Source organism: Pseudophryne corroboree, chromosome 9 (assembly GCF_028390025.1).
Source record: "Pseudophryne corroboree isolate aPseCor3 chromosome 9, aPseCor3.hap2, whole genome shotgun sequence".
NCBI lineage: Eukaryota > Metazoa > Chordata > Amphibia > Anura > Myobatrachidae > Pseudophryne > Pseudophryne corroboree.
The window spans coordinates 291,103,223-291,126,976 of record NC_086452.1 but is presented as its reverse complement, the minus strand read 5'-3'; the positions used below and the strand labels follow the sequence as shown (position 1 = coordinate 291,126,976).

At 46.0% G+C, this 23,754-nt stretch overlaps 1 protein-coding gene across 5 annotated transcripts in view; it reads left to right on the top strand.

Moving 5' to 3' along the window:
* SLC25A17 (solute carrier family 25 member 17) overlaps positions 1 to 23,754 on the top strand; it is a 502,099-nt gene that overhangs the window by 191,835 nt on the left and 286,510 nt on the right. For all 5 annotated transcript variants that reach the window (XM_063940362.1, XM_063940358.1, XM_063940361.1 and 2 more), the window contains one exon: positions 22,058 to 22,124. In XM_063940362.1, coding sequence (XP_063796432.1) covers positions 22,058 to 22,124 — 67 coding nt within the window. The remainder of the gene's footprint in view (positions 1 to 22,057; positions 22,125 to 23,754) is intronic.

Genomic DNA, 23,754 nt, shown 5'->3' with positions numbered 1-23,754 from the left:
GGTGATAGTCAAAGTTCCTCTTCTCCAGCAAGGAAAGGGGTATTACTCAACCCTGTTTGTGGTCCCGAAACTGGACGGTTCGGTCAGGCCCATTTTGAATCTAAAATCCCTGAACTTGTACTTGAAAAAGTTCAAGTTCAAGATGGAATCGCTCAGAGCGGTCATCGCCAGCCTGGAGGGGGGGGATTGGATGGTGTCCCTGGACATAAAGGATGCATACCTTCATGTTCCGATTTTCCCTCCTCACCAGGCGTTCCTGAGATTTGCAGTACAGGACTGTCATTACCAATTTCAGACGTTGCCGTTTGGGCTTTCCACAGCCCCGAGAATTTTCACCAAGGTAATGGCGGAAATGATGGTGCTCCTGCGCAAGCAGGGTGTCACAATTATCCCATACTTGGACGATCTCCTCATAAAGGCGAGATCTCGGGAGAAGTTGCTGGACAGCGTGTCGCTGTCTGTGAGGATGTTGCAGGGGCACGGCTGGATTCTCAATATACTGAAGTCCCAGCTAGTCCCTACAACGCGCCTGACCTTTCTGGGTCTGATTCTAGACACAGACCAGAAAAAGGTTTTTCTTCCGATGGAAAAGGCTCAGGAGCTCATAGCCCTGGTCAGGAACCTATTAAAGCTAAAAAAGGTTTCAGTGCATCACTGCACGCGTGTCCTGTGGAAGATGGTGGCATCATACGAGGCCATCCCCTTCGGAAGGTTCCATGCGAGGACCTTTCAATGGGATCTACTGGACAAATGGTCTGGGTCCCATTTATAAATGCATCAGAGGATCACCCTGTCACCCTGGCTCTGGGAATCTCTCCTGTGGTGGCTGCACAGTGCTCACCTCCTAGAAGGCCGCAGGTTCGGAATTCAGGACTGGATCCTGGTGACCACGGACGCAAGCCTCCGAGGTTGGGGAGCAGTCACACTGGGAAGAAAATTTCTGGTCGAATCTAGAGACTTGTCTCCACATCAACGTCCTGGAGTTGAGGGCCATATACAACGCCCTACGCCAGGCGGAGGCATTGCTTCGGGACAAACCGGTTCTGATTCAGTCAGACAATGTCACAGCAGTGGCTCATGTAAACCGCCAAGGCGGCACAAGGAGCAGAGCGGCCATGGCAGAAGCGACCAGGATTCTGGATAGCCACCGATTGTGCAAGTTGACCCACTTAAAAATATGAGAGGGGTCTGTAATTTCCATCATAGGTACACTTCAACTGTGAGAGACAGAATCTGAAAAAAAACCTAGGAAATCACAATGTATGATTTTTAAACAATTTATTTGTATATTCTTGCGGAAAATAAATATTTGGACAATCAAAAAGTTTAACTCAATACTTTGTAATATAACCTCTGTTGGCAATTACAGAGGTCAAACGTTTCCTGTAGTTCTTGACCAGGTTTGCACACACTGTAGCAGGTATTTTGGCCCACTCTTTCATACAGATCTTCTCTAGATCGGTCATGTTTTGGGGCTGTCGCCGAGCAACACGTACTTTCAACTCCCTCCACAGATTTTCTATTGTGTTGAGTTCTTGAGACTGGCTAGGCCACTCCAGGACCTTGAAATGCTACTTACGGAGCCACTCCTTAGTTGCCTGGGCGGTGTGTTTGGGGTCATTGTCATGCTGGAAGACTCAGCCACGTTCCATCTTCAATGCTCTTACTGAGGGAAGGAGGTTTTTGCCCAAAATCCCACGATACATGGCCCCATTCATCCTCTCCTTAATACGGATCAGTCGTCCTGTCCCCTTTGCAGAGAAGCAGCCCCAGAGCATGATGTTTCCACCCCCATGCTTCACAGTGGGTATGGTGTTCTTGGGATGCCATTCATCATTCTTCTCCCTCCAAACACGGCGAGTGGAGTTTATACCAAAAAGTTTGATTTTGCTCTCATCTGACCACATTACATTCTCCCAATCCTCCTCTGGATCATCCAGATGGTCACTGGCAAACTTTAGATGGGCCTGGACATGTGCTGGCTTAAGCAGGGGGACCTTTCAGGTGCTGCAGGATTTCAATCCATGATGACGTAGTGTGTTACTAATGGTAACCTTTGTGACTATGGTCCCAGCTCTCTTGAGGTCATTGACCAGGTCCCCCCATGTAGTTCTGGGCTGATTCCTCACCGTTCTCAAGATCATTGATACCCCACGAGGTGAGATCTTGCATGGAGCCCCAGGTCGAGGGAGATTGTCAGTGATCTTGTATTTCTTCCATTTTTTAATAATTGCACCAACAGTTGATCTCTTCTCACCAAGCTGCTTTCCTATTGTCGAGTAGCTCATCCCAGCTGTGTGCAGCTCTACAATTTTGTCCCTGGTGTCCTTAGATAGCTCTCTGGTCTTGGCCATGGTGGAGAGGTAACAGTCTGACTGTTTGAGGGTGTGGACAGGTGTCTTTTATACAGATAACCAGTTCAAACAGGTGCCATTAATACAGGTAATGAGTGGAGGATAGAAGAGCTTCTTAAAGAAGAAGTAACAGGTCTGTGAGAGCCAGAAATCTTGCTGCTTGGTAGGTGTCTAAATATTTATTTTCCACAAGAATATATAAGTAAATTGTTTAAAAATCATACAATGTGATTTCCTGTTTTTTGTGGGTTTTTTTCTTCAAATTCCGTCTCTTACAGTTGAAGTGCACATATAATGGAAATTACAGACCTCTCATCTTTTTAAGTAGGTCAACTTGCACAATCGGTGGCTGTCCAAATACTTTTTTTTGCCCCACTGTGTGAGTGTGTGTGTGTGTGTGTGTGTGTGTGTGTGTATATATATATATATATATATATGTATATATATATGTGTGTGTGTGTGTGTATGTATGTATCTATATAAGAAACTGTTAATAAATAAAAAATAAATAAATGTGTGTATATATATATATATATATATATATATATATATATATATATATATATATATATATATGTATGTATATATATATATATAGTATTTGGGTCTGGACCGGCACTCCACTTCAATAAGAGTTAAATGCTCCGGTGCCTCCAGCAAGTATAGGGTATTTCCATAATGAAGAAAATCCGCAGCACTCAGAGTCTTTGCAATGCAAACCGTGTATTAAAAGTTTAAAACTTCAAGCCAATGTTTCGGGGCTGGCACGCCCCTTTGTCAAGGTGAACAGAGATGAACAAGCACAAACCAAACTTACCTATATACCTAAAAGAAGCCCGCCAAATGTGTAGCGCCGCCCGCGGTCACCTCCCCTGGACCCGGAACTGGCGCTCTGCTAGCGCAGCACTGATGACGCAGCATCGAGTAGTCATAGCAACTGGGACGCCTGATCTCCCGTCAGCGTGCGCTGGAATGTAAACAAAAGATGACGGAGAGTACAGAGTCCCTACTACCAGGCATACAAACAGTGTATCGGAGTAACAACATAATAAACAGAACATAGATCGATGCGGTCTAATAATGGGGCCCGCTGGTAACATGAAAGTGAATGATAAAGTGGAGTAATATTTAAGTGGGTACTATTAAGTGACTTTCGTGATGTTTAGAAAATTTATGATGGATTGCTGTACATGGTTTAATTAATAATTGGTGAGGGGCTGTTGTATGGGACCATGAGTAACCTTGGTGGTTCCTAAGATTGTGGTGTAGTGTGAAAGGAGTGTGCCTAATCTGCACACTTTGTAACAAAGTCAGTTGGATTTCAGATATGTGAAAAAGAAACACTGAAACAATGAACGTGAAATAATGCTGCCAGCGGACCCTCTAATATTTTGAAACTCACTACTCCTAAGAAATAAATCTGCCTAAATGATCCAAGTAATGATAAAGAGTCCTTGACATTATTTCGACAAGTCCCTAATGTTATGGATTTAAAGGTTGCTGTGACCCACAGTCCTTCAGAAGAATGCATTCCAGGGCATAATCTCATTGAGGCCTTTGGGACTGATGGTTCCTAACTGGAAAATCCATTTAGCTTCTAACTTCAGAAGCAAACTGTTTCTGTCCCCTCCTCTTCTATTTGGCGGAACGTGGTCAATGGCCATCTGTTTCAAATCACTCAGCCTGTGTCCCTTTTCCGCAAAGTGCCTAGCCATTGGTTGGTCAGAGCCCTTACCACAGGTGGCCTGTTTGATGGCCGACGTGTGGAGGGCCATTCTTTCTCTCAGTGACCTCACTGTTTTGCACACACAGTATAGATTACAAGGGCATTTAATAATATACACTATGTGGGTCGATGTGCATGTTAGGGAATGCCTGATTCTGTATGTCCGCTGTCGGTGCGGGTGTTGGAGAGACGGACCCGTAAGCATATGTGAGCACGTTGTACATTTAGGGCACTTGTAGCACCCGGGGGGGGGGGCGGGGTGTTAAGAAAAAAGCTGTCTCAGCTGGCTGTGTGGACCACTAGGTACATGATACTCTTCCCCCTTGTGAAGCACATCAGTGGGCGCTTGCCTGCTAGGCTGTGTAGCTGTTTATCTGTAGAGATAATTGGCCACAGCGCTCTCGTTGCTCTTGGTGATACTGTGCTCGTCGTGTTATGTTTGCTCGCAAACGGAATGACGGGTTTTTGAACTCTATCTTTGGTGGTCATCAGGTCAATTCTCGCCATTCTCAGAACTTCTTCCTTCTGCTGTCTCAGTAATTTGGGATTGTATCCTCTTACCACAAATTTCTGGACCATAGAATCCAAGGTTGACTCTACTGTGGTGCGGTCACGAATAATTCTACTGGCCCTAATCATCTGGGAACGAGGCAGTCCCTTTATCAGTGATTTAAGGTGGTGGCTGTTAGCCCTTAAAAAGGTATTTTTATCTGTGGGCTTAGTGTACAGTTCCGTTGTTAGACGGCCATCCTTCACGGATACTTTCACATCCAGGTAGTTCACCGTTGTGTCGCTAAATTGAAAGTTGTATTTGATTGGAGAGCTACTGGCATTGGTGCCGTCCAGTATATTCCTAAGCCCTTTTTCGGCTCCCGTCCATATTATAAAGAGCGCACGCTGACTGGAGATCGGGTGTCCCAGTTGCTATGACTACCCGATGCTGCGTCATCAGTGCTGCGCTAGCAGAGCGCCAGTTCCGGGTCCAGGGGAGGTGACCGCGGGCGGTGCTACACATTTGGCGGGCTTCTTTTAGGTATATAGGTAAGTTTTGTTTGTGTTTGTTCATCTCTGTTCACCTTGACAAAGGGGCGTGCCAGCCCCGAAACGTTGGCTTGACGTGTTAAACTTTTAATACACGTTTTGCATTGCAAAGACTCTGAGTGCCACGGATTTTCTTCATTATGGAAATACCCTATACTTGCTGGAGGCACCAGAGCATTTAACTCTTATTGAAGTGGAGTGCCGGTCCAGACCCAAATACCTACACTAATGAGGACGACGCTGTGTGTTACCAGCTCGACTCTAAGAGGGACAAGGCACCCCAGTGGTTTGGTCTTCTGAGAATCTGTTTTCAGGACATTTCTTCCCTTTTGCCTAAGGCGACAGTCCTGCACTGCACAAGGACCGCGGTCCTGCTTCACTTTGTTTTATCCTCACGATTGGGATTTTTCTCACTTTCTTCACTTTCTTCACTTTGCTTATTGCTTGTGATCAAGTAATGACCAGTCCAGTAACCGATGGCGACCCAGGATGTAGAGGCATGCAAGCGGACCTTTCCGAACAATTCAGTTTCACTGACGATGACGCGGAATGTCTCCGATTCAAGGAGCAACTCGATGTAGAGGAGAAGTCAGGCACGAGTGAGGACATCTATCATAAATTACTCAAACTGAAAAAACGCGAGATCGACTTTCTACTACACGGCATAACCTTATCTGATTACCACAGGGACAAAATGGTCCTTAGAGGCTTTAGAGTTCGTAATTTGCCCACGATAGGGCGTTACAACCCTTATTTTTGCAGGAAGTGGATAGGCATATTAAATAAATGCAGCCTAGACTTGATGATGCTGGTGGTGGAGGAGGCTGGCAAGGAACTGGCAGTCACCCGTGACAAAATAACTAAGCTTGAAGCAGAGCACCGGAACTCCCTGGCATCAGACACCCACCAGGATTGGTTGTCCCAACGCAAGAATCAATGTGGGATCTCATCAAGTTCAAACGCAACAAAATGCAGATTGCCCGAGAGGACTATGAATCCAACCGCATGTATCGCTGGCTCATGGGGGGCACCCCAAGCGCAACGAGACCACAATTCGATAGATCCAAACAAAGTTGGCGCAGGAGGGGAGAGCTCCTATATGACACGTCAGCAACATCTAATAGCGACATGGACATCACACAGCACAGGACAATGAAAGACCTTTTTCATCCGGTAGTCTCCCTTTAGGGGACCATACAGCATCTTCCGCCACTCCAACTTCAGCAAGAGGCAGACGAGGACGCCCACCCGCAGATCCAAGCAGAACGTCAGGATCCAAAGGGGAACCAGCCAAAAAGATTCGCTAGTCTTTAATCTTTCTAAAAGGACATTATCGGATTGCGAATTAAAAGTTTTAGAGAAGGGCCTCACCTTCGTACCCACCACCAGATTTGATGACCTTACTTGGGAAATTGACATCCACAGATTCCAGCGCAAGTTGAGACTCCAAGAGTTTTTTCAAAACCGACCGACAGACTTCACCATACCAGCTCTTGACCCAGTCCAACAACAGTTTAGCAGTAAGAGACCTAAATCAACGTTTGACCCGGGTTCAACCAACCCCTCCATCAACACCTTTGGCAGGTTGCTAGATGAATCAGTAAAAAAATTCCACCAGGCAGATCTTAAGATCAATCACAACCTGTCACGAGCCGAAAGATCGGCGCTTAAAGCCCTTAGCACAGGCATTCCCTACCACGGTCCTCAAGGTACACCAACAGTGCAGGTTTTAGTGATATCCAGTCTGCAGCACAGATGGTTAAATCAAAATAACTGAGCTACTAATTAAGTCACCTGTGCTGAAGCCTGGATATCACTAAAACCTGCACTGTTAGTGTGCCTTGAGGACCGTGGTTGGGAATGCCTGCCTTAGCAGCTATGAAGACATCATAATCCGCCCCGCAGACAAAGGGGGCGGGATAGTGGTTCTCGACCTTGCCATTTACAAACAAGAAATTTACAATCAACTAGCTGACGCATCTACCTATGAGCTTCTACATTCGGATCCGACAATTAGATACAAAGTTGAAATAGATGAAATTCTCAATGAGGCCCACACCAATGGTCTCATTTCCTCAAAATTGTGTACGGCACTCAAACAAGAGCACCCAGTGGTGCCGGTATTCTTCACGGTCCCCAAAATTCACAAAAATCAGGAGTCACCCCCGGGCCGCCCCATTATCTCGGCAAGAAATTCCATATTCCAGCCCATTTCAGTGTTTCTAGATGGGATATTACAGCCATTAGTGGTCAAACACAGTAGGTTTATTAAGGACACCTCGAGTTTCCTCAGAAAACTGGAAACAGTTACAGAGGTCCCTAAGGGCACCCTTCTGTGTGTGATCGACGTGTGCAGTCTGTACACCAGCATACCTCACAGGGAGGGCCTGCAGGCAGTCCGGGAATTCCTGACAATGGAGAAGATGGAGTCTCTGGACCTTGATTTATTTATGACATTACTGGAACTAACCCTAGAGAGAAACTACTTTCTTTTCAATGGCCGATTTTATCGCCAGAAAACCGGGTGTGCGATGGGGAGCAACGTCTCCCCATCAGTAGCGAACATTTTTATGTTCAAAGAAGAAGATCAAGTGTTCTTCAGGAATCCAGAGGTGACATCACACATCCTTATGTACACGAGATTCATAGACCACCTCTTTATAATATGGACGGGAGCCGAAAAAGTGCTTAGGAATATACTGGACGGCACCAATGCCAGTAGCTCTCCAATCAAATACACCTTTTAATTTAGCGACACAACGGTGAACTACATGGATGTGAAAGTATCCGTGAAGGATGGCCGTTTAACAACGGAACTGTACACTAAACCCACAGATAAAAATACCTATTTAAGGGCTAACAGCCACCACCCTAAATCACTGATAAAGGGACTGCCTCGTTCACAGATGATTAGGGCCAGTAGAATTATTCGTGACCGCACCACAGTAGAGTCAACCTTGGATTCTATGGTCCAGAAATTTGTGGTAAGAGGATACAATCCCAAATTACTGAGACAGCAGAAGGAAGAAGTTCTGAGAATGGCGAGAAGTGACCTGATGACCACCAAAGATAGAGTTCAAAAACCCATCATTCCGTTTGTGAGCAAACATAACACGACGAGCACAGTATTACAAAGAGCAATGAGAGCGCTGTGGCCAATTATCTCTACGGATAATCAGCTACACAGCCTAGCAGGCAAGCGCCCACTGATGTGCTTTACAAGGGGGAAGAGTATCAAGGACCTAGTGGTCCACACGGACATTACAGGTTTCCGCTTAGAGCCAGCTGAGACAGCTTTTTTCTTAAAAAAAACCCGGGTACTACAAGTGCCCTAAATGTACAAAGTGCTCACATATGCTTACGTCTTTCCAAGACCCACACCAACAGCGGACATACAGAATCAGGCATTCCCTAACATGCACATCGACCCACATAGTGTATATTATTAAATGCCCTTGTAATCTATACTATGTGGGCAAAACAGTGAGGTCGCTGAGAGAAAGAGTGGCCCTCCACAGGTCGGCCATCAAACAGGCCACCTGTGGTAAGGGCTCTGATCAACCGGTGGCCAGGCACTTTGCGGAAAAGGGACACAGGCTGAGTGATTTGAAACAGATGGCCATTGACCACGTTCCGCCAAATAGAAGAGGAGGGGACAGAAACAGTTTGCTTCTGAAGTTAGAAGCTAAATGGATTTTCCAGTTAGGAACCATCAGTCCCAAAGGCCTCAATGAGATTATGCCCTGGAATGCATTCTTGTGAAGGACTGTGCGTCACGGCAACCTTTAAATCCATAACATTAGGGACTTGTCGAAATAATGTCAAGGACTCTTTATCATTACTTGGATCATTTAGGCAGATGTATTTCTTAGGAGTAGTGAGTTTCAAAATATTAGAGGGTCCGCTGGCAGCATTATTTCACGTTCATTGTTTCAGTGTTTCTTTTTCACATATCTGAAATCCAACTGACTTTGTTACAAAGTGTGCAGATTAGGCACACTCCTTTCACACTACACCACAATCTTAGGAACCACCATGGTTACTCATGGTCCCATACAACAGCCCCTCACCAGTTATTAATTATAACATGTACAGCAATCCACCATAAATTTTCTATACATCACGAAAGTCACTTAATAGTACCCACTTAAATATTATTCCACTTTATCATTCACTTTCATGTTACCAGCGGGCCCCATTATATATATTGCCCCCGCCAGGTGAATCCTGCGCTTGCTCTTACACACACACACACACACACACACACACACACACACACACACACACACACACACACACACACACACACACACACACACACAAGTAGGGGGGAAAAAAAGTTATTACAAGGTGTGCTCTACACACGCCAATCGAAAGTTGCGTACGCAACTTTTGATTGGCTTGTGTAGAGCACACCATGTAATAACTTACTACACCATAAGGCGCGTGTTCTTCTCCCCTACTTTCACAGAACCTTTGTTGCCATATGTACCTTATGGCATTTTCGAAGAACTGAGCAGCCGCCAAGAGGAGTGGGAGGTGTTTGCAGAGGACTAAATAGTCTGGACTCTCATCGTTTCCCTGTGGATTACGTATCAGGGTATCTGAAGTGAGACTTGGAATTCACTTTACCTAATTGTGATACACGTTGAACTGTGCACGGGATAACCGAGCTATAGATAAGCGCACCGATCTATACAATTTGTTATGTGTGTATTTTATTTTTATATATATATATATATATATATATATATATATATAACATGTATAATCCTGCACTCGCATCAGGAATTTAAAGACAATGGTGGGGTGCTCCTAGTGGAAATCTCCATAGAATGGTAGACCCACAATATTTAGACAAAAGTCCAGCAGTGTGGAGGTGCACTCATCCGATCAAATGATTTCTCGCTAGTTCACTTTTTCACAATAGCTTTATTTCAGTCGAGATTAGGCTTATATATAAATATCAGCGGCTAGCCAAAATGTTATGGTGGCTGGCCATCACTGCAATCCCACCGTGGGCCCTTTATGCCTCAGTCTGACACTGTTATGGGTCGGGAGGGGTAGGTGTGGTCTCCCGATTAAACCATGTGTTAGTGCTCTACTTTTATTAGCAGGGGGCAGCATTGTCTAAATAAAAATATGTGAATAATAGCGTCGAAATGATGGAGCCGGAGGAGACTGTTTCCTCTAGCAACCGGAGGAGTGGTCCCTCTGGCTCAGATGGGATGAAAGCTAGAGAGGCACCCAGGCAGATGGTGGTGGTAGAGCACTCTATCATCAGGAAGACAGATAGGGCAATCTGCTACTGGGATTGTGATCGCTGTATGGTCTGTTGTCTCCCGGGTGCTCTGGTACGGCACATTGCGGACTGAGTAGATAGATTGTTGGGAGCGGCTGGGAATGACCTGGCAGTCTTGGTGCACGTTAGCACCAACGACAAAGTTAGTGGTAGGTGGGATGTCCTTAAGAAAGATTATAGGGTCATAGGCCAGAAACTAAAAAACAGGACTTCTAAGGTAATATTCCCCGAAATATTACCAGTGCCACGCGCTAGCCCAGGGAGGCAGAGGGAGATCAGGGAGGTAAATGTGTGGCTTAGAGACTGGTGTATGAAAGAGGGGTTTGTGTTCTTTGAACACAAGGCGGACTTCTCAGGCGCCATCTTTTTTGTCGCAATGGATTGCACCTGAATGAGGAGGAGGCTGCGGTGCTGGGGGGAAGGATTGTTAGTAGGTTGGAGGAGCTTTTAAACTAGGGGCCTGGGGGGAGGGTTTAGCTAGAAACTATGGGTCATGCATTGAGAATAGAACGGATGGTGGTAGTGAGTTTAAATGGGGGTGGAGAAGGGAGGTAAAGAGCAGCTGGCAAGGGTATTTACATTGGTTCTAAAAAGGGTATTAACAAAGGTATTGCCAAAACATTAACTAACAACAATTATGTGTCGTCATTACAGCAATATAGAAAATGATGTACGGAGCATAAGGGAAAATACTTATGTCAGGGCGGAGAATTTAGACGGAAACATTGGGTTGATCAAAGAGAAGAGTAAGGTGGGCAGTATTAAGTATGGTGGGGGTGGAGAGGGAGCAAAAAGGAGAGTCAGTAAGAGTATCTCTAGGGACACACTAGTAAACCATGATAGGATAGCTTTAAAAAACAAACGGGCAAGGGAACCGCTAAACCAAAATGTATGCTTACAAACGCAATAAGTCTAGCAGGTAAAATGGGGGAATTGGAATTGTTAGCATCAAAGGCTGAGAATTACTTTATAGGTATTACGGAAACATGGTGGGACGACTCTCACGACTGGGTTGCAAACTTGGAGGGACAGGGTAAGCAAAAGAGGAGGAGGTGTATGTTTGTTAAACCATCTCTTAAACCATACTTAAAGGAGGTTATTTATGAGGGGACTGGCGATAATGTGGAGTCACTATCGGCTGTTTGTAGGCACGTGCTACAAACAGCCGGATATTAGCATATACGAGGAAGAACAACTCTTGCAGCAAATTGAAAGGGCTGTGGGATTGGGGGACATCCTAGTGATTGGGGATTTTAATTATCCTGATGTAAATCGGAGTAACGATTCATGTATTCAACCGAGGGGCAATAGGTTCTTAAATATGTTAAAGGATCACTACTTGTCTCAATTAGTTGAGGACCCAACTAGGGGTAAAACTACTCTGGATCTAGTAATTACTAATAATGTGGACATTATATCAAACACTAAAGTTGGGGAGACTTTGGGTAACAGTGATCACTATATGATCACATTCGACATCAGTTTCAGGAAACATAGCTATAAGGGTTCAACCAAAACATTTAACTTTAGGAAGGCTAATTTCAGTATGCTGAGATGTGCACTTAACGACTTTGAGTGGGAAGTTTTGTTTCATAACAAGAATATTTCGGAAATGTGGGGTGCTTTAAAAGGGTTGCTAGATAGCAATATTCACATTTATTCCCATGGGCAGTAAATGCAGGAGTACTAAACTCAAACTAATGTGGCTTAACAAGAATGTTAAGACAGAAATGGATAAAAAGAAGCGCGCTTTCAAAGCATTTAAATCTAATAGAAAGGAGTAATTCAAGTATTACAAGGAATGCAATAAAAAAAGCAATAAAGAGCAGCTAAAATGGAAAATGAAAAGCAAATCGCTATAGAGAGTAAAACCAATCCTAAAAAGTTTTTTAAATACATAAACAGTAAAAGGTTAAAAAAGGAGAATATAGGCCCAATAAAAAATTAATTTGGAGTATTGATAAATGATGATGAAATAAAAGCGGAAATACTGAACACTTTTTTCAGCAGTATTCAACAGAGAAGAACTGATGGTGGCAGTAATGATTCGTGGTTAGATACTTGTTTTAGTGAAGTAGTAGTCCGAGAGAGACTAAGCAAAATTAAGATTAATCACCTGGTCCTGATGTACTTCACCCGAGGGTTCTTATTAAGCTTAGGCCAAAACTAGCAAGACCCCTATACTTGATTTTCAATAGTTCAGTTAGATCAGGCATGGTATTGAAGTATTGGCGTACAGCTGAGGTAGTGCCATTATTTAAAAAGGGATCCAAAAATCATCTGGGTAACTACAAACCGGTTAGTTTGACGTCTATAGTGGGGAAAATATTGGAAGGAATTCTAAGGGATAGCATACAAGAGTATCTACAGACCGCTATGATTATTAGCAAGAACCAGTATGGGTTTGTGAGGGACAGATCATGTCAAACTAACTTAATTAGCTTCTACGAGGAAGTGAGCATTAATCTTGACCAGGGAAAAGCAGTGGATGTGGTCTACTTAGATTTTGCAAAATCCTTCGATACAGTGCCTCACAGGAGACTGATCATCAAAGGATCTTGGCCTAGGAAAAACTGTTTGCACATGGATAAGTAACTGGCTGGATAACCGGGTACAGCGATTAGTGGTCAACGGGAAGTCCTCAAGCTGGACCCCAGTAGTCAGCGGAATACCACAAGGGTACCAAAGAGGCGTCTAAGAGGAGACATTAATATCTTCAAATATGTAAATGGGCTTTACATAGAGTTATCAGAGGAATTTTTTATTAAAAGAACACTGTTTAGGACACGTGGGCACTCGCTGAGGCTAGAGGAGAGAAAATTCCGTATGCAGTGAAGGAAAGGGTTCTTCACTGTTAGGGCAATGAGAATTTGGAATTCCCTGCCAGGAAAGGTAGTAATGACAGACTCTGTAAATGCATTTAAAAAAGGATTGGATACATTTCTGATTGAAAATGATATCCAAGGTTATAACATTTAAAATATTGACGTTGTTAATCCGGGTGTAACATGATTTATAGTTGTTAACTTGTCATAAAACATTACTTCATTATAATCAACTTAACTTAATACAGGTTGAACACGATGGGCATTTTGCCTCTATTCAACCTCAATTACTATGGACAAATTTTTAACTGGAAAACGTGTCCAGGGCTATAGCATTTTACATATTGACATTAAAATGATCTGGGAGTGGTAGGAATCATTGCTGTCAATCGGTACATAACCATTAATTCAGCAGGCGCATTATAATATGAACAGATTACCGCAGAATACAGGTTGAACCCGATGGGCATTTTGCCTTTTTCAACCTCACTGACTATGTGACTATGGCCCTCATTCCGAGTTGTTCGCTCGGTAATTTTCTTCGCATCGCAGCGATTTTCCGCTAATTGCGCATGCGCAATGTTCGCACTGCGACTGCGCCAAGTAAATTTGCTAAGAAGTTTGGTATTTTACTCACGGCATTACGAGGTTTTTTCTTCGTTCTGGTGATCGGAGTGTGATTGACAGGAAGTGGGTGTTTCTGGGCGGAAACTGGCCGTTTTATGGGAGTGTGTGAAAAAACGCTGCCGTTTCTGGAAAAAACGCGGGAGTGGCTGAAGAAACGGGGGAGTGTCTGGGCGAACGCTGGGTGTGTTTGTGACGTCAAACCAGGAACGACAAGCACTGAACTGATCGCACTGGAAGAGTAAGTCTCGAGCTACTCAGAAACTGCACAGAGAAATCTTTTCGCAATATTGCGAATCTTTCGTTCGCAATTCTGCTAAGCTAAGATTCACTCCCAGTAGGCGGTGGCTTAGCGTGTGCAATGCTGCTAAAAGCAGCTTGCGAGCGAACAACTCGGAATGAGGGCCAATGTAAGGTGCACATAATTAGCGGTAGACACAAAGGTTGGAAAGAAAGTCTTGTGCAAACACAAACAGAAGACACAGACAGTGTGGTTACAGGGATATACACACTGGGAGGGTGGGATGTAGACACTGGCCTTTTACCTTAATGGTAGCGGGGGAGAAGCAGCAGTGCTTAGGAACAAAGGCAAAGTCAGTGGGTGTGATGTGCAGGAACAGCTGTATTCCTTATGTTAATACAGTATCTGCAATGCTGCCTTTAAGGTAATAGGCAGCATGTGGCCAGTTGTGTTCAGCTGGGGTCTGAGTAATAGTCTAACAGGACGGCAGTCTCTTACCGTAAGTAAAAGTGGAGGTGGAGACGCCAGTTCTTTCCACACTACACCATTGTGTAGATCAGAGGTTCTCAAACTCGGTCCTCGGGGGCCCACACAGTGCATGTTTTGCAGGTCTCCTCACAGAATCGCAAGTGAAGTAATTAGCTCCACCTGTGGACCTTTTAAAATGTGTCAGTGAGTAATTAATACACCTGTGCAACTGCTGGGTTACCTGCAAAACATGCACTGTGTGGGCCCCCGAGGACCGAGTTTGAGAACCTCTGGTGTAGATGGTGAGGGCGCACCTAGGCACAACAGTACGGTTGCCCTCCGCCTGCCTAATTTTATTATTTTTTATTACATATTTTAATTATGTATACATATTTTTTAAAGTAGGACATCTTACAGGGGCAGTATTTGCATGTGCATTTAAATTCCATTCAAGATGGCTTATAGTACAGTGGAAATATTTGCAGTTACTGGTATTTCTGCTGCGGGGTACATTGGGCTCCACAAGGAAATACATTGGGGGTGTAGAGTAGGATCTTGATCCGAGGCCCCAACCGGCTCAAAGCTTTAGACTGTTCCCAAGATGCACAGCGCCGCCTCCTCTATAACCCCGCCTCCATGCCAGAGAGCTCAGTTTGTAGTTGGTGCCTGCAGCAGCAGGACACTTAACAGGGGGCTGCCTCGGGCAGCCTAATTCTTAGCTTTAGCTTCAACAAAAAAAAGAGGACTATATCAGGGCTGCAGCAGGCTGTGTCTGAGGACGTCCCTGCAGCAGCTCCAACACCCCCAGCGGACGCTGTATACTCCCGCGCCGCGGTTGCTGGGTAACTACAGCGGAGGCACCGGCTTTTCTTCCTCTGTGAGTCTCATACACACGCTGCTGTCTCCCTGATCACGGGGCCGCTGTCAAGGGGAGGTAAAAGGCGTCTGTGCCCACGCTGTATACCGCGATCCTGCGCGGCCGTAGGAGGCGGGCCGCGCGAGCTTGGACACAGATTACTGGGCTGCTGTTCCACTAGCCACCAGGGTGTTTTTACAGGGGCACAGGTCAGGCGGGTACTTTTGTACCATTACCCCCCCTGCTTATTATCACTGCCCGCACGCCCGGTGGGAATGCCAGCAGGGGGAGTAGGCCAGACCTGAGGCCCCTCCCCCCAGCCCCAGGGCGCCATTTCTGTTATGTTCCCTCCCTGGAGCTGCATATCTCTCGCCCTCACTCCTGATCTCAGCGGCCATTACAGGTGGAGCTGAGCTGTTTCTAGGTCTGCTGGGGCAAATCCTCCTCTGTAGAACCGCCTGACTGCCAGTGGTGTGCTTCCTACAGGACACTTAAGTATTCTACCTGTCACTACGACTGTGCTAGTTAAGAAAGAGTGCATAGTGTCAGGGTTGTGTGGTACAAACACCCTGTGATATACATCCAGTGCTTACTGTGTTTGTTATATCTCTTATTATCACGTATAGCTATACTGAGTATTACTTTGTATTGCTAGTCCAGTGCAGTTTATGGTACATAATTTCTGCATGGTACGTGTGTGACTATATACGTGTGTGTGCATGTAGCTGCTGCGTGGTTGCCTTACTGCAGGGTATTTCACTCAGCGTGCTATTCCTATTTTGTATACCTGTGGGGGCCAAGTGTTTCAGGTTTTTCTCAGATAATATAGGTTTGTTTCACAAGATATACTACTGCAGTATTTTTTACTTGTGAATTATAGTCACAATATATTTGTTGTGTGTATGTATGTGTGTATATATATATATATATATATATATATATATATATATATATATATATATGTGTGTGTTCTGTCCCTGTTGAACCCTCAGTCTGTGCCAGCTGCGGTTGTCGTTCTGAGAGTTCTTTCTAGGTGAGCTGCTGCTACTTATATAATAACTGTTTGTGCCGGGTTTGCCCATTACTGTGCGCATTGTTATGTCTGCTACACGTGGCAACGACGTTGGGGCCTCTCCCACAATGCGTGGTAGTGAGGTCACTGACGGCTTGGAAGATAATTTAGCAGCTGAGAGTTCAGGTTCAGGGGCTTCCTTGCCCCCCAGTGGGTCAGTAGCACTCGGGGCAACACAGGATCCACCTTGGGCTACATTTTCCACATTGTTAAACACGCTTGTAACTAAATTGACGCCCCCTGTGGGACCACCTGTGCCGCTATCACAGATTATGGTCCCTGCTGTGAACCCGCCATGGGCGGATCAGCTTTCTACTCAGTTACAGCATTTGAACCGATCCATGTCCAAATCTAAGGGTCACTTTCGCCCGCATAAGACTAAGTCGTCTTCTAAAAGGGTCATTACCTCCTCCTGATCCGCGGCCTTAACTGACTCATCGTCTGAGGAGGATGGTGCTTATACTGACCCCTCGGACACTGACGCCGATGTTTCAGATGGGGAGGGGAAATCGTCCGTGGATGTCCCGGATTTGATTGAGGCGATACGGCTCATTCTTCAGGTGGCTGATGACTCTGAGCCTGAGACGGTCTCCAAGAAACCTGATAGGTTTAAGCGTAAAAAGGTGGTTAAGCAGGTTTTACCCTACTCTAAACACCTGATTGACATACGTCAGGAATCCTGGGAAAATCCGGGGACAAAGTTTATACCGAATAAGAGACTGTTGGCTCACTATCCTCTCTCTACGGAGGTGTGTAAAAATTGGGAAACCCCTCCGCCTGTAGATTTACATGTGGCACGTATGTCTCTCGTACATTGCCACAGCTTTTCTGTACCTTAAGGAGGCGGCCTCCGATCCCGGGGTGCTCGCGGCAAAGGCTGCTACTGCATCCGTTTTGGCCAGGCGTATCCTTTGGTTGGGATCCTGGTCGTTGGATTTCGATTCCAGAAAAACTCTGGACGTTCTACCTTTCAAGGGAGACATTCTCTTTGGAGAAAATCTCGATAAGATTGTGGCTGACCTGGCTACTGCTTAAACAGCCTGCCTGCCCAGTACGGCTCCTTACGCAAAGAAGGCTAAAAGTACTTTCCCTCGGCCCTTTCGTACTCCAGGTAAAGCAAAAGGTCAGGCGTACCCAAAGCAAGCCCGTGCTTTCAGACCTGCCAAGCCCAGACCGAAGCGTGCTTGGGCCGCCCATCAGCCAGCTTCAAAAACTGATAAGCCTGCCGCATGACGGGGCGGGCCTCCCCCTGGGGGATCCCAGGGTGGGGGCCGACTTCTAGGTTTTACCCAGGAATGGTTGAAGAACACTTCAGATACCTGGGTGAGGAAAGTCGTTGCTCGAGGTTACGCCATACCCTTCAAGAATCGCCCCCCTCATCGATTTTGCCTAACAGATGTGCCTCTGTATCCGGCAAAAGCAAACACGTTGCACTTGGTGGTACATTCCCTCCTGTCCACAGGAGTGGTGGTACAGGTGCCTCTTTCTCAGAGGGGCAAGGTGTTCTATTCACCGCTGTTTCTATTCCCGAAACCGAACGGGTCTTTGCGACCCATTCTCAATCTGAAGTCCTTGAACAAGCATGTGCGAATTTCCAAGTTCCGTATGGAAACGCTGCGCTCTATTGTTCTGTCCATGGAGGCTGGGGACTATATGGTCTCCCTGGATATACAGGATGCCTACCTACATATTCCTATTGCGGTATCTCATCAGCAGTACCTGCGGTTTGCTGTGGGCGACCTTCATTACCAATTTCGGGCATTACCTTTTGGTTTGACAACGGCTCCGCGGGTCTTCACCAAGGTTATGGCAGTCATGACGGTCACACTGCGCCGTCAAGGGGTCAGGATACTACCGTACCTAGACGATTTGTAAATCCTGGCGAGTTCCCCAGAACTTCTCCTATGTTATCTCGATTTGACGATCCAGTGCATAAAAGCCCACGGATGGCTGATCAACTGGAAGAAATCCTCACTGGTTCCGGCTTGGAGCATGGTACACCTGGGAGCGTTATTGGACACCCACAACCAGCGGTTGTTCCTGTCTCAGGAGAAAGTATTGAAGCTTCAGGACAAGATCCGATGCTTCATGTCCCGTCCGCAAGTGTCGATTCATTCGGCGATGCAAGTGATAGGTCTCATGGTGTCGGCTTTCGTCATGGTGGAGTATGCGCAATTTCATTCTCGCCCTCTGCAGAAGTTGATTCTGTCCAAGTAGGACGGTCTGCCTCACCTGATAAGATCTCACATGATCTCCCTATCTCCGGAGGTCCGTCTGTCACTGAGCTGGTGGCTTCAGGACCAACGATTGAGCAGGGGCTGTCCCTTCTGGATATCCAGCCGAGTCCTGCTGATGACGAATGCCAGTCTGAGAGGTTGGGGCGCGGTGTTGGAACAACACTCTCTCTAGGGTCGGTGGCCCGAGGATGAGTCTCTACTCCCGATAAACATTCTGTAACTGCGGCCAGTGTTCAATGCACTTAAGTGGCCCAGCATCTGATACAGAACAGACCTGTTCAAGTACAATCGGACAACGCCACCACGGTGGAGTACATCAATCCTCAGGGCGGCACCCGAAGCCGCATGGCAATGAGGGAAGTATCAAGGATTCTTCAGTGGGCAGAACGCCATCTGCCGGCCATATCAGCAGTGTTCATTCCGGGCGTTCTGAACTGGGAGGCGGACTATCTCAGTCGTCAGGACGTGCACGCCGGAGTATGGAGCCTACATCCGGAGGTGTTTCAACTTCTCGTGGACAAGTGGGGTCTCCCAGATGTGGACCTGATGGCGTCTCAACACGATTACAAGGTTCCGGTCTTCAAAGCAAGGACAAGGGATCCTCAAGCAGCGTTCATGGATGCTCTATCAATCCCGTGGAACTTTCGGCTGCCGTATGTGTTTCCTCTGGTGTCACTCCTGCCCAGAGTAATACGGAAGTTCAAGCAAGAAGGAGGAAACCTACTTCTAGTTGCTCCAGCGTGGCCCAGGCGGCACTGGTTCTCCGATCTACAGGGCCTCTCATTTGATCGTTCCCTTCTACTTCCACAATGCCCAGACCACCTTGTTCAGGGTCCTTGTGTTTACCAGGATTTGGCCCGTCTGGCTTTGACGGCATGGCTCTTGGGGCTTCCGTCCTGAGGGTCAAGGGTTTTTCCTGAGGCGGTCGTTCAAACTATGTTGAAGGCCCGTAAGCCGACTTCTGCTCGGATTTACCATAGGGTCTGGAATGCTTACTTTACTTGGGGTGTGTGTCTCACAATTATGACATTTTCAAGTTCAGCACGGCCAAACTATTGGCCTTTCTACAACAAGGCCTGGACTTAGACCTGCATCTGGCCTCCCTCAAGGTTCACATTTCGGCCTTGTCTGTTTGGTTTCAGAGAAAGATCGCTACCCTACCTGATGTCCATACGTTCACTCAGGGTGTGCTGAGGAGCCTCCTTATGTGCCTGTAGCCCCTTGGGATCTGTCGGTGGTTTTGGAGGCCTTACAAGAGTCTCCGTTTGAGCCTCTTACCTCTGCTGACCTTAAGTGGCTGTCCCTTAAGGTGTTGTTTTTGCTGGCTATTGCTTCATCTAGAAGGGTCTTGTTTTTGCTGGCTATTGCTTCAGCTAGAATGGTCTTATCCTATAAGTCCCCCTACTTAATTTTTCATCGTGACCGGGCGGGTCTTCAAACACGCCCAGGTTATTTACCCAAGGTGGTGTCTTCTTTCCACCTTAACCAGGAGATTGTGGTTCCGGCCTTTAATTCTCCTGAGCTGTCTTCCAAAGAGCGGTCTTTGGATGTGGTACGGACTCTCCGTATCTATGTGAAGAGAACTTCCTCCACTAGGAAATCTGATTCTTTTTTTGTGTTTGGTTTTCACAAACGTGGCTGGCCTGCTTCTAAACAGATATTGGCCAGATGGATTAGAATGGTGATTGGACATGCTTATGTACAGGCTGGTCGTCCGGTTCCTGCTACCATCAAAGCCCATTCTGCTCGGTCGGTTGGACCTTCTTGGGCGGCCCACCGTGGTGCGACCCTTGAACAATTGTGCAAGGCGGCTACGTGGTCCTTGAGGAACACGTTCATTAGGTTCTATGCCTTTGATACTGCCGCTTCCCAGGATGCTTCCTTTGGACGACGGGTTCTTGTGCCCGCTACAGTGCGTCCCCTCCCGTGAGGAACTGCTTTGGGACATCCCCGATGTATTTCCTTGTGGAGCCCAGTGTACCCCACAGCAGAAAACGAGATTCATGGTAAGAACTTTCCATTGTTAAATCTCTTTCTGCGACGTACACTGGGCTCCACAAGGCGCCCACCCTGACGCACTTAGCTTCTTTGGGTTGGCATAGCCGCTGACACCCTCTCCTGTTGTGAGTGTGTGGTGAAATTGGCTACAAGCGGTTGTCGTCTCTGGTACCTGCTACTGCACTGGGCTGGTTAACTAAACTGAGCTCTCTGGCATGGAGGCGGGGTTACAGAGGAGGCGGCGCTGTACATCTTGGGAACAGTCTAAAGCTTTGAGCCTGTTGGTGCCTCGGATCAAGATCCTACTCTACACCCCCGATGTATTTCCTTGTGGAGCCCAGTGTACCTCGCAGAAAGAGATTTAACAACGGTAAGTTCTTACCATAAATCTCGTTTTTTTAGGCTGGCATTACCAGCAGAAGCATACAAGTGCCTAATGGGAAATTTGCCACTGGTATATGGTGAGGCGGGCCACATGCTTGATATGGCTACGTTAGATCCTCCTACATAAAATGTTGTTGGATTATTCCCATGTTACAGGATTCAGGCAGAGAGAGACTACTATGTAGGTTTCTGTCAAACAAATTATTTATCTTCAATTGACTGTTATGCCACTCTGGAATGTGTAGTTCCCCATCATTTATTGATTACTGGATGTTAAGATGAAATAGTACAGTTTTGTATCAACAAGTTGGGAGGGGGTCGGTATGAGATCCCAGCGGTCGGGATCCCGGTGGTCAGCTGTTAGGATCCTGGCGGCGAGCGCAGCATGTCCCCTCGCGGTCTCGCGCTCGCCATGCTTCAGACCACCCAGGTGGGGGAACGGTCAGGACCCAACTGCCAATATTGTAGCTTGTGTCGGGATTCTGGCGTCGGTATATTGTCGGGATCCCGTCCGGCGGTCAATAGACTGCCTCCTGTTGGGAGATATCTCCCAATTGATTTGGGATATTGATCAGGGAATATTAATTTTATTGGTTTCATTTTTAGAAAACCGTATGTTATTTTAGTTCATTTTCTGTGTGTACATATTTAACCCTTTCATTTGAAGATATTTATTTAAGGTCCTCTTGCTGTTCTATTAACTGCCGCATAACTTTAATTTGTATTCCATATTTTTCACATTCTTTGAATTATTAATTCTGTTTATATGCTTTCTGGATATTTATATCTGACCAAGTACAATATTGAATTTATACAACCTCCTTTTTTTCAGTCATGCAACTGCTTTCATAATCTTTGACACAATTGCTTTCTAAATACTGACACAAAACTGGTAATGTGCTTATGCAGTTATTTATTTTTTATCTCAGTGGATGACCAGAGGAAATCCCGCAATACTGCTGCTGTGCTGATGGAAATTATTAAAGAGGAGGGGCTGTAAGTATATGAAAAAAAACACATTAAGGGGTTCATATTCAGTTGCACGCATTTGTGTCCCGAATATATGTAGGAAAACCAATATAATTCTCTAATGGCGCTGAATTCTAAATATGTATATAGGATTGCCCTCAACTGTGTGAGGCATACTTGCCTACTCTGCTACAAAAGTCGGGAGATTTTCCGAGCAGTCCCCCACACCCACAGAAGAGTGACTGCATCACTCTTGCGTCCTAGTGAAGCGTGTGGGATAAGGAGATCATACAGGAAATTGCGATGCGTATGGAGGGCGCAGGTCTGAATGATGCAGATTCACATCATTTAGCTCCACCCTTAACCCGAAGACCCACGAATCATGGCATTTTGGGAGTGGGGTCTAGTGATGTGCAGCTTGGACGCGCCCCCTGCAGTGGCAAGTGATTGTCTATAGCTCTGGACTTCTCCTGGAGAGGAGATTTTAAATGTCGGCAAGTATGGTTTGGAGGTATGTAATTACTCCTAATGAGGAACTCCGAAGGAAAACACTGAATAATCTAATTGTAATTTTGTATAAAAACATGTATTGGTTAATTACCCAAATAAGTATAGAGACTTGCGGATAGTTTATAAAAAGATGAACCCTATTTATTGTTAAACACTTCGAGAAAAGAAGGGAAATTAACCCCTTATTTGTTGTATTGTGCAATACCCGGGCAGGATATAAAACCAATAATTAATATATGCAGCACATTGAGTCTTAACCAGAAAAATTAGTCTTGCCACTCCTTTAATACCCCTTTTACACTGCCATAAAAGCTTGGGTTATTGCCGGGTTGCTTCTCTATGTAATAGGATCAACCCGGTTTGAGAGGCCTGGCAATCCAACCCAGGGTTGAACCCGACTAATGGGCCCTGTGTACACTGTATAGAGAGCTGTCTCCCCAGCACGTGGAGATTTTGTCATAAGCGCCAGCAGTGGAAAGCCCCGGCAACAACCTGGGATCCAGCCTGCGGTGCAAACAGGGTTCAAGCTTATGTGACACTGCTTGAAACTCATGTTCAGTGACCCTGGCTGGATCCGTATGTGCAATGTAAAAAGGGTATTAATCACCCAGATTAGAATACACCTGGCTATAGAAAATGGTACATTTTCCAGAGTGAAACTGAACATTAGCAAGCTGAAGCAATGCAAAGTCACTCCTTTGCAGATAGAACAGTCTCCTAGTAAGCATGAAGTCCCGGACCATTGTTCCAATGTTGGCGTTCACTGAGGTCTGTGGGAGTGGGCAGCTGCCAGCAGTAGTATGTGATGGTTAATGTGTATGAAAAGGTCCAACCCAGGTTGACAGTCACGGGTCCTCTTCCCTTCAGTCGACCAGGGTTATTCCAGGGACTTGCAACCTGGATCAGTGTTCCAGCTTATGTGTGAAAGGTATGACCCGGGTCATGCCTAAAAGAAATTGTCGGGGGACATTAGCGCTTGGAGATGACATCTCCAAGTGTCCACTGTAAGACAGAAAGGATTCAGCATTTTATCCTGGCTGTCAGGAGACCGATGCCAGGATCCCGACAGAATAACAGTGGCAATCGCGTGTCCCATCGTGTGCTTGCCACGTTTCTGGCCCATGGTTATATTCCCCCTCGGGTGGTG